We start from the raw sequence: 12,274 nt of genomic DNA, 5'->3' as shown, positions 1-12,274 counted from the left end.
TTTTTTTGTAACCCTGGTATCTTCCGTTCCTATCTTTTAAAATTCCTTGATCTTGTTTCACTTGAGCATGACACCTAGGGAATTAAAACAAAGGCTTCTCAGATGAAGGACATTTTCAGCTGACTTTGAAGAGAGGAGGTCACTAGGTAGGAAATTGTGGCATCAAATCTATGTACATTTGTGTGTTGTGTTTATATATTACATTACAACACACACACACACACACACACACACACACACACCCTATCTCATACATTTTGCAAGGCAGGCTGTTGTGTATGAAAGACCACGTCACAAGAAATCACTCTCTGAAGTGTTGCAACAGTTCTGCAACACTTCTGTAGCTACCGTTCTTAACCATATAACCAGAAAAAGACCAAATGTATGCGCAGTGTATCTACTGGGGGACTGGGGAGACAGGATTTTGTTTCAGTGGCCTTGAATGTTACTCTGGTGAATCGAAAAAGGGGAAAAAGAGAAACTCAATTACTTTTACAAAAGCTGTGTTTGCATGTTTGTTACCTAGTTTAGATTAGTGCATATTATTATTTTATTATTCAGAATAGGGACTAAAATAATAGTTTAAATTGTAGTATTGAAGCACTCATGATTCACATAATACCTTTCATTTTCTTGGAGCAGCTCACCTCCCTTTTTCCAAGTAGTCGTCGCTTTAGGGGAAGATTTCGGCTTGCAGTCAAAATGAGCTGTGCTGCCAATTAAAAGCTGAATCAGCTTCTTCATCGGGCTTTTAGAGAAGTCAGGAGCAGAGGCTAGCAGCAGAAGAAAGAATGTTAACTATGAAACACAACTTTCTTTGTCATGGCCTCAGTGGATCCCACGAGTTAAAATAGACCCTTCTTTCATTTAACCACCAAAGAATATGAATTACCATTGCACATTATCACACATTAAATTGTCATTGAATTCAGCTGGAATTAAACGCATACTTCATTTTCATTTCATTGAACATGAGAAGAGTCCCGCTGGATCGCACCAGAAGTCTATCTAGTCCAGAATTCCATTTTGCACAACAGACAACCAGATGCCTACAGGAAGCTCACAAGCAGGGTACATATCTTTCTTCCACCAATTGCTTTTATATAATTTGATTTCAGAAACTGCATAAGGACACAACTCTTAGCATGTCAGGATGTGGGTTACAATGGGATACTGCTGATGACTGCTTCATTTTACTAGTCTGGTGGCAGCGAAGAAACACATATTACAGTGGTTTCAGTGCTGTTACTAGTAGGACTGGAAAGGGCCCCAAAACAGTTGGTCTAGGCTTCAGGTGGAGTTCAAAATGATTGTTTCTTCCAAAATAACCTCAGTGTTCTTCATGGCTAATCAACAGGTGACGGCGTTGCTTTGATTAGATCAGGAACATAAGAAAGACTTAAAATTAACAATTTAGGGAAGTGCTATGGCAATGGACAGAAGGCGAAAGCACTTCCTTGTCCATTTTAGCAGAAGATTTTGGCAGGAGGCTTTCAACTGCATTTAGGGCTTGGTTTGCGAGATCTTTGCCAGCCAACCATTTTGGAAAATATGGAACCTTTTCAGCCAAGGTGCTAATGAGGGAGCACAAAATGGAAGCATAACAATTCTCCTTGGAATACACAGCTTAGGATAGCTTCAAAGAGCAGAAGGGCAATGCTAAAACAATGCCATGTGAGCTGACCTTTAGTTTGATTTTGGGCTCATATTTAAGTGATATTTTTTATTTTATTTTTTGCAAATTTATTGAGTGCCGCAATATCAGAGAACTGCTTTTGGCACAAAAAACTCTCAAACTAATAACCTTGCAATCAACCTCAAACCATTAGCAGGCTCCACTTGGCTTCCTCATGCTCTTCAGTACAAATAGAGCAGGTTATATTACAAGTGACAAATGGAGTGAGACAATTGGCCAAATATAGCCCATGTGTTGTTCCAACTACACAGTTCTGCTAGCATAACAATTTTGGGCTGTGCAGTGGAACTTCCCTGCCGTTTTCTCTCTCAGCATGGCCCCTAAATCTGTTGTGGGCGAGATTTAGGGATTGCACAGGGAAAGGAGAGGATTGAGAACTTGCACTAATTGAACTGTTTAGCTGGATACGACCCCACGTGCTGTATATAGCTGTGAGGATAGTTCGGTGCGTGACCTTTGTGAATCGTAACAATGAACAGGTGCTGGTAGCTATTTAGAAATGCTTAAAAGGAAACTGCATGAGGTGGTCATCAAGGCTTCTCTCAAGTGCCTTATCAGTGAGAAAGGGTGCTTGTTATTAGAATTCTGTGGAAGCGCCGAGAGTCGAGCACTCAGCCTTGATGAGTGTTTGCCATTTGTTTTCAAAAGCAAGTTGGCATAACCTCAGTAACTAGCCCCTGTCTCCATAATCAAGGAAGGGGTCACAGGAACCCATCTTATTGCTTTTTAAATGACATTGCTCTCCCAGGAATACCAGGGCCGTGATGCAGAAGGTCAGCACACCTGAGTAATGTGCTGAACCGAAGTTGCTTCCAGATCGTGTGATTAGTTTTAATCTCTGGGACTGCATCCAAGCCTTTGTCTCTGCTCTCCCCCTAATTAATAATTTATCTTGGTGTCCTCGTTTTAAAGCAGTGAATGATTGGGCTGTAAAACACACCAGGCTTCATCTTCTACCCCCCGCACCCATCTAATACATCCTCTAGATGCAGGTGAGTAAAGTATTGCAGCACCACAACTAGAAGTTGCTTTGCTGCATTGAGAAAACAACAACAACACCCCAAGTTTTGCCACTTTTTTTTTCTTAAGGCAATCATTCTGACAACTACATGGCATGGAAATACATATATAGTAACAGTGGCACAATGGATGGGTGCATCTGGCTGTTAACCAGGTTCAAGCCCATCCAGGGATGACTGTGGGCAGGTTTCCTGCATTGCAGGGGGTTGGACTGGATGATCCTCAGGGTCCCTTCCAACCCTACGGGGCTTGAAATAAATAAATAGCTATGCTTTATTTATGGAATGACACAACATGATCACAGTTCTCCTGTAAACTTATCCTACAGTAGTCAAGCTGTCCACAGTGTAAACACTTCAGAGAGATGGTTCTAATTCAAGATACCCTCCTCCTGAAAGAGACAGAAAATTTTAGACCTACCTATAACTCTGAGATCAGCGCTGGAATATATTGTCCCGTGTTTATTTTCTGCAATACACTGGTAGATGCCAGAATCTGTCAAGTTGAGGTTTGTTATGATCAAAGCCCCATTTTCGATTTGTATTCTTCCCTGGACAGCAAAAGCAAAAGTTAAAAATGTATATGCCTTTAAATGACTGGTAAAGCAGACACGGGAAGCTATTTTCACTGCACAACTATACCCCATGCCTTTATCACTATACCCCATGCCTTTATCAAATCTCATTTGAAGAGTTTAAACATAGCTTAACTGATGCTTGAGTCAACTGTGAAGTTTCTTGGCATGCTCTGACCAAAGAGAGTAGCACAACAATAATAACAGTAATAATGGCTTTTATGAGCTACAAGGCTTTATGTGCTATCCAGCAGATATAAGCCTCAAACTGGAACACCAGCTTTGAAAATCCTCTTTTGAATTCTGAGAAAATTGAGTTGGATTTGATTGTCAATGTGCCCTATTCCTAACAATCCTGGGGATCAACTCACTTTAATTTTGGTGCTTACAAGCACGCCTACTTCTATAAAACGGTTTTGCAGCCTGGCATGAGGTGGGGGTTCAATTCTGCTCCTTCAGAATGTCAAGTCATATTACAACTCCAGAGACTGGGTGTAGTGTTTTGAGAAAGAAAGAGAGGTCTTGTTCACCTTGAACAGGGTATATATACGTGAAGCATGAATTCAGACTGTAGGTGGAAGTTCATATCATTGCTTATTGTATATGCAAATAATAATGTTATATGCTATCACATTGAGCAATCAATTTATCACAATTTATGCACACTTGAATAAAAAGAAAGAAACCTAAGAACTTATAAATTATCTTTAGAGGCACTTAGAGAACATCAATCAGCCTTGACTGCAATAGCACGGGTTTTTTGCCTGATCATCTGGGCAGCAGGACTCAGCCCCCTTGGCCAGTATCACATTTCCAACATCACTTTTGTGGTCCATGATTCTCACTTAGGAACATTTTTTTAAGCCACGGAGGGATTCATTTTGCAGTTGTGAGAAAGAAAGAATACTAACATGACTAGAAGAGAAAGTAGTAATAGATCCTTACAAATCACGCTAAAATCTTTACAAATCACTCCCCACCAGTAATAGCAATGAAGATGAATACAATACAATGTGATAGAAGAAGATATGACTGAAGAGAATTTTGAAGTCTGGCAATTCCAGCAGCAGAAGTAAACATCCTCCAATGCCTAGGCGAATAAAAACACTATCTGCCTTGCATAAAGATATAACAGAGATGGTGCTAAGTAAGCTCCCCTGGGGAGCGAGTACCAAAGACAGGATCCCACCACAGAAAAGGCCCTCTCCTGTATCACTCACAGAGGTGAGGAATAATTATAAGCAATTCTTTCGACTGATCCTTTCAGCTACTGCTGGCAAAATTAAGTTAGGAATCTTATTTCTCAGATCATCCAGTCTGTGAACAAAGGCATGAAAAAACTGCTTATTATATTGGGGAACTTTACACTTTAGCCCTCTTAATTTATCTGCAATTATTAGGTTACTAAAATCCATAATCCCAAACTCATTAACTTTCTCGGGGAACTTTTTTTTATTTGCCAGTTCAATTTTGTAATCAATATATGCTCTTAAAATACCCATTTCATTTAATAATATTGCCTTCCATGTTTTCATAGGCAGGAGGGATCCAGGATTATTTTCAAGTTCAGTCTATAGAGTCCCCTCCTCCTACATCCTTTTGCAGACCTAATAGAAGTCTGTGTACAGTTTTCTCCCCCCCCCCCCCGAATCACCTCCTATTGAGTTACTTATGTTCATTTATAGGTAAAGGTAAAGGATGCCTGGACAGTCAAGTCCAGTCAAAGGAGACTATGGGGTGCGGTGCTCATCTCGCTTTTCAGGCTGAGGGAGCCGGCATTTGTCCACTGACAGCTTTCCGGGTCATGTGGCCAGCATGACTGAACCACTTCTGACGCAACAGGACACTGTGACGAGTGCCAGAGTGCACGGAAATGCTGTTTACCTTCCCACTGCAGCGATACCTATTTATCTACTTGCACGGGTGTGCTTTCGAACTGCTACATTGGCAGAAGCTGGCACAGAGCAATGGGAGCTCACCACCATCATGGGGATTCGAACCGACCTTCTGATAGGCAAGCCCAAGATGCTCAGTGGTTTAGACCACAGCGCCACCCGCGTCCTGCATACATGTATATAGAATCCTGAACTAGCACTGGATACAACCCTAGGCTCAGATTCAGCATTCTCTGACTGCCAGCGGGAGGGTTGTTGTGCTAACAGAAGGGCAAGAATAATGGGGGCACAATATGAAATCCTGCACAACAGCTATGCTCGTGGAAAGCTTGTTGTGCAACAGATTGCACAAGCAAATTGTTGTGCAACCAGCCATGAGTACCATTCCACTAGCACACACACAAAAAATCTGCTAGTGCTAAGGGACTTTAACTTAGTGCTACACCAAATTCCTCTCTTAGTTATTTATCACCCTACTACTCAGTTAGTCATCACTGTACTTGGTCTACTGGGAATCTTGTCCAACTGAACAAAAGCTGCCTGACAATGCTGATCCTGAAACCAGCAACTAGGAATGTGCAAAAGTGATATACAGTGGTACCTCAGTTTACAAACTTAACCCGTTCTGGAAGTCTGTTCTTAAACCAAAGCCGTTCTTAAACCGAGGCACGCTTTCCCTAATGAGGCCTCCCGCCACCAGTGCCCTTCCACCATTTGGCTTCCGTTCGTAGACCGAGGTAAAGTTCGCTAACCAGAACACTACTTCCAGTCTTGCAGAGTTCGTAAACCGAATAGTTCGTAAACAGGGCTGTTCTTAAACCGAGGTACCACTGTAGTATACTTTGAAGAAAGTTGATATTCTCAGTCTCACATATGTAGATGATACTAAAAGTGAGACAACAAACATCTGTTAGACTGTAATTTTCATAGTAACTGCCTGCCAATAAATTTTGTACCGTTCTGCCCTCCCCTGCCTTTCCCATCTACTGCTTTTGTCTATTCAGCAAGGGTAAAGGGAAGCTGACTGAGTTGGCGAAAAGACACTTCTCAATAGATTTGATTTCTTGTGCATTTATGTGCAACCTTTCCATTTGATTTGCATAAGTGAGCAACATAAGTAGCGCAGAAATGATTATATATGAGGGAAGCCAGGAGACAATCTCTCACCCTGCAATGTGATACAGGATGAAAACAACTTCCATTGAGTCTGGAGGCACCCTTCTTTGTAGGATAGATAGCCTGGCTAACTGCTCATGTAAATGTAAGAACCACGAGTTGTATCCAGTGCTAGTCACAGCATAGACCCGCTGAAATTAATAGACATGACTGACAGGCTCATTAATTTTAATGGATCTGCTCTGAGTTGTTTATTTATCGCATTTATAAACAGACTCGGATTAGCATTACATACAGTACAAACCAAGTAATTCAACAGTAATTTTAAGAATAGGCAGAAATGATGGGCGCATAACCTTCATGTGCCAACACCACCATGTAGATTGGCACTGCAGTTTAGCCCAGCTGCCAAAGAATAAATCCTCTTAAACATATTTTGCTATTGGTAAACAATTAACTGCAGAAGCTATTCGAGGCATAACATTATTCTTTGTCAGCTCCTTTTGAGTTACTTGTGCAGAGCCCATGGTCTACATATATGCAAGAATGCCTACCCCACCCCCTGCCCAAAGAAAGAACAGCCACCATTACCTCCAATGGCAGAGGCTCTCCATTTCTCAGCCACCTGTAGGACGGCTTGGGTTTGCCACTTGCTCTGCATTCCCAGTATAAGTTGTCCTCCACCGCAGCTTCAAAATCTTTTATGAGTTGAACCCAGTGAGGCTTTGCTTTAAAGGAAAGCAAAAGGATAAGAAAGCCTTAATAAAGAGGGATATTGTTTTTCAAGAAGGTGGTAACAGAAACAAGTTAGGGAAGCAGCTGACCAACAGTAAATGCAGGGAATGTTCTGAACCAAAAAAAGAGTTCCTTAAATGATACATTAATGTCACATTGTGTTTTCACTTGGGCCTGTTAACACGACTAACGTTATGGTGGCAGGTGCTGATTTCGATGTCATGCCTCACTGACGCATAAGCAGCCAGGAGGAAAGTTTCCATATAGAGGAGAGTACGCAGCCATGAAATTTCCTCACCCAGCAAAATAGTTCCTTGCATCTTTGATTTATTGAGCCTTTTAAGTCATTTTTTAAGGCGCCAACTATTTGTTCTATACCCAAAGTACTGTTATGTAAAAGTGAGATGAGCATGCTAATGCTTTTGTTCCACTACATATGGTAATATGGGGTTACTATGGCATGCTTCATGCCCACATAAGGTAGTCACAATACAAAGCACACCCAGGGACAGACAACAGCTAACAGAAGCAGCACTGATAGGCAATGCCACAGTGTGCCTGGAAATAAGGATGTAGCGGAACAGTAATACACCTACATCACCAAGGCACAAAAGGCACTAATCAAAGCACGGTGGTAGTCAAATGAGCTCACGATATAACACAATCCAGTGCACTCTTACTATGTATAACTAGGCCACTGGGAAAGAGACTACTGTGCTTCTCACTGTATAAGAAGGCCCAATATAGAAAACTAGAGGCTTCTCAGGAGAAGGATACAAGTCTTAAGGTGGAACCCATACATACATGTTCACAATTCCTCCAAGAAGAATGAAAGCTACAATAGCTAACCCAGGGGAGGGTAACACTGTGATCTGTCCAGTAGCTCAGTGGGAAAGGAGAGTGAAGCAGTCAACATGTACCATGGGTTTGAGTCCCAACTTAGAAAAATGCACAGATGAAGGCAATGCCTACATCATGGGAAGTGGTTGACAGCAGCAATAACTTTAAAGGGGGGGAGGCAGATGAAGCAGAACCAGAAGCAATGTCCCCTGCTCCAGAAAGCCAGGTTTAGAGAACAGTGTTGGGGGATTATGTGTCTGGCCCCTGACAGTGGTGCTATGGTGTGCCAAAGGGTACCACTGTGGTGTCAGGAAGAGATCTATCTACCCACAAAGATGTATGGTTCAATACACTGCAATAGCTATCCACAATGACTTATCCAATTCATGCGCCAATAAGCCTTGTAGCCTCACCACTCATCCTTGTATGTATTTTATTTATATTGAGATTTTTATTGTACCTTTCTAATGTGTAGCTTGCAATGGTTAACATTAACATTCCATAATAAAAACCTATCAAACAGTGTGTATAGAGACTGATCTGTCTTCCCCATTTGAAATTTATACCTCTGCTGCTATAGCAATGATTGCCTACATGCTTAGTCCTATCCCCTTTGTGGTTCAACATTGGGGTGAATTATATGGGGTTCTCTAATGATTCTGATGGGAATGTTCAAAGCTATATCAGTTATTCTGCAGGTTTAAGATTATGTGCATGTTGAGAAAGAGATCCTAAATGAACATGGGATTCTAATTTAAGTCTGTTCCTATCCAGGTCACATCCCAATTTTCCTCTGCGAGGTGGTTGAGTCCTGAAGGTTGTATTTTTCCTCTACTACCACACTCGTAATTTTTCCTGCCAATGCAGAATTGTGCTTTGTGCACACAGGAGAATTAGTAGTCCTGACCAGTGGGCATAACTCACAGACAGGATTACTCTTGCAATGTCTTAGAGCTCTGCTAAAACTCTTCTAATATCTAATTTCTGTAACCCTGGAGAATGCAGCTGATGCTCAACCTTCACCATCCTAGTCTAGGGTGCCCTTGACTCAATAGCTACATTTGCAATTGCGCAAATTTATTACCTCTTTCTCCTTCCTCAGCCTCTGCTCTACTACAATCAAACAGGAGGAGAATGCAAGCCCACAGATTTTGGGTATTATTTTATTGTACTTTTTAATATCAGTGGGAAAATGTGTAATTCCATCACATTTCAAATACACCATTAAGTAAACCTTTAAATAATGTTGCAATGATGAAGCTTTTAAGTTTATGGAGCATAGAATTTATGCTTAAATGCCTATGTTTGTAATTAAACTTTTTAGGAAAGAACATTTTTGCTATTGCATCTGCATTGTTTTACCACAATATTGTATAATCAGAAGTATCATGACTTCAGCACAGTCAGTATATATGGGTCCAAGAATTAGTTTTTGCCCTTTAGCATGATTGTTGGCACAGCTGAAGCCATGTAGTAGGGCTCTAGGAGTGACAATGATATATTTTAACTTTTCATTGAAATTTTGTGTCCTCGCTATTCCAAAGCTAAACAAAGACATTCAGACTCCTTACACTCCTGCTATTGTCAGGAATGTGCAACTGAGGTTAGCAGTAGCTGAACGGGAGAGCAGTATAAGGGTAAACTAGAGCCAGAACTGGGAAGGGCCAACAACTAAGAAGCACAGTCTTGAAGCATGGAGCAGAAGCCAACTGAACTATTTACTATTACAACTTATTACCAAACTAAGAACTATGGAGAGACCTGGTCTGAATAGAGATATTGGATTCTTGTCTCATTACATATGCTAAAGTCATCTGCATACTACCCCTTGCTTTTTCCTGTAGGACTAATTGCAGTCGTTAACAGTCGTTAACAGGTTTACCATACCCATTGAGTCAATCACCCATCTCCTACTACACTTCTGAGTAATAACCCACCCCACCCTCCCACTATATACTGGTAACCTCTGTTTCAGTGTATCTGAAGAAGTGTGCATGCACACGAAAGCTTATACCAGAACAAATTTAGTATGTCTATAAGGTGCTACTGGACAATTTATTTATTTATTATTTTTATTTCGACTGCATCAGACCAACACGGCTACCTATTTACACAGGGATCTCAGTTTGTTAATCTCACATCATAGAGCTTTCCTAAATCAAACCCCCAAAAGGGTGATGGGGCTTTATGTACATTATGATGAGAGCCAGGAAATATACCGGTATATTGGCTATAGTTCACTGCCCTCTAGGATCACAGGAATATAGTTGGGGTGCACTGCTTGCCCTTCTCCGGTCTATTTCACTTAGCACTTTCCTTGTTGGCTTCTATGTGCCAACTGAAACACTGCTCTTTGTGTAGGCTTCTAATGGAGCTTGTGCAAGCTTTTAACAGACACTGGATTCTTAAAAGTTTTGTTATTGGTTTTAAACATAGTTGTAAGCTGACGTTGATTGCTATCGGTCTCTGCTTCTAGTGCTCTTATTTTTGCTTTTAACAAGATTTCCTTCTCCTGATAGTCAGAGTGAAACTTCCTCTAACAGGACAATTCTCAGTGTGGGCAGCCAGACAGCCAGTATAGAGTATACCAGGTCCAAACAGGAGCAGGACTACTGCTGGCTGAACCAGATTAAGGAAAAGCAGACCTTTAAAATAAACTTGCACCATTTTTGCTGGCATATGTTCTGCTAGGTTGCCAGGCCACATGACTAAGCAAAGGGGATATGACTAGTGAATCTTGGGTTTGCATTACTCCCTACTGGGGCTTTCTCCAATGGTGAAACATTTCCTCTGTTGAGGATTATTCCTCTCACTGCAAAAAGACTTCCTCCGTCACAGAAATGGACATAGGGACACTTTTATGTCCAGATTTCTTTACTAAACATTGGGAAGCACATCAAAGTGCAAGTAGATAAATAGGTACTGCTCCGGTGGAAAGGTAAACGGTGTTTCCGTGCGCTGCTCTGGTTTGCCAGAAGCAGCTCAGTCATGCTGGCCACATGAACCAGAAGCTGTCTGCGGACAAATGCCGGCACCCTCGGCCAATAAAGTGAGATGGGCACTGCAGAAGAACTAGAGATAGACCGATTTCTGGAAAAAAATGGATTGCAAAAAGTCCCAGAGGATAAATTAACAATGCTCAACCACCCGATATCGACGCAAGAGATAGAGGAAGCAATCAACAACATGCAAATAGGGAAGGCCCCAGGACCAGATGGATTGACTGCAAAGTACTACAAGACTCTCAAAGACTGGCTATCACAGCCTTTGAAAGAAGTTTGCAATAAAATACTAGAAGGAGATAGGGCACCAGAGACATGGAAAGAAGCCTTCATCACACTGATCCCAAAACCAGAGACAGATAAGACTTTAATGAAAAACTATCGTCCAATTTCTCTTTTGAACGTGGATTACAAAATTTTTGCGAACGTCATGGCTACAAGATTAAAAAGAGTGCTGAAAGATTATATCCATAAAGACCAAGCAGGTTTTTTACCAGGAAGACAAATAAGCAACAATACAAGAAATATTGTGAATATTTTAGAAAACTGGAAAAAAACATAAACACAGATGCAGCACTAATGTTTATAGATGCGGAAAAAGCCTTTGACAATATCTCTTGGACATTCATGAAGAAAAATCTAGAAAATATGGCAGTTGGACAAAGATTTTTAAATGGCATTAATGCCATCTATACAGAACAAAAAGCAAAAATTATAATAAACAGTGTGATATCGGAGGAAATTGAAGTTGAGAAAGGAACAAGACAAGGGTGCCCTATCTCCCCTTTATTATTTATCACGGTCCTGGAGGTCCTCCTAAATATGATACGAACGGAGAACCAGATAAAAGGCATAAGGGTGGGGGAGAAGGAATACAAACTACGCGCCTTTGCGGATGATCTGATGCTATCCCTACAAGAACCTGAAAGCAGTGTCCCCAGAGCGTTGGAACTAATTGAATTGTTTGGACGTGTAGCTGGCTTCAAACTTAACAAACAGAAAACCAAAGCATTGACAAAAAACATGAACTCAGAACAGATACAAAAATTACAAGATCACACTGGCCTCAATTTTGTTAAGAATGTAAAATATCTAGGTATTAATCTTACAGCAAAAAATCTGAACCTATACAAGGACAATTACGAAAAACTGTGGACAGAGATAAAGAAAGACCTAGAGATTTGGACAAGACTGAAACTTTCATTGATGGGCAGAATAGCTGCCATTAAAATGAATGTGTTACCGAGGATGCTGTTTTTATTTCAAGCCATTCCAATAGTGGACAAATTGGACTGTTTCAAAATATGGCAAAGGGACCTATCGAAATTCATATGGCAGGGAAAAAAGCCTAGAATTAAATTTAAGATTCTAACAGACTCCAAAGAGAGAGGAGGCT

The 12,274-nt window shown here is 41.0% G+C and overlaps 1 protein-coding gene across 2 annotated transcripts in view; it reads right to left on the bottom strand.

Annotated features, from left to right (window-relative positions):
* The window catches only part of CNTN3 (contactin 3), a 167,930-nt gene that overhangs the window by 38,814 nt on the left and 116,842 nt on the right, over window positions 1-12,274 (bottom strand). For both annotated transcript variants that reach the window (XM_033141204.1, XM_033141203.1), the window contains 3 exons: window positions 6,893-7,029; window positions 3,137-3,266; window positions 623-773 (listed from right to left, as the gene is read on the bottom strand). In XM_033141204.1, the coding sequence (XP_032997095.1) occupies window positions 623-773; window positions 3,137-3,266; window positions 6,893-7,029 (418 nt within the window). The remainder of the gene's footprint in view (window positions 1-622; window positions 774-3,136; window positions 3,267-6,892; window positions 7,030-12,274) is intronic.

The sequence above is a fragment of the Lacerta agilis genome, chromosome 2, assembly GCF_009819535.1.
Source record: "Lacerta agilis isolate rLacAgi1 chromosome 2, rLacAgi1.pri, whole genome shotgun sequence".
Classification (NCBI taxonomy): domain Eukaryota; kingdom Metazoa; phylum Chordata; class Lepidosauria; order Squamata; family Lacertidae; genus Lacerta; species Lacerta agilis.
The sequence above is the reverse complement of the archived record's forward strand: the minus strand, read 5'-3'. Positions and strand labels throughout refer to the sequence as shown.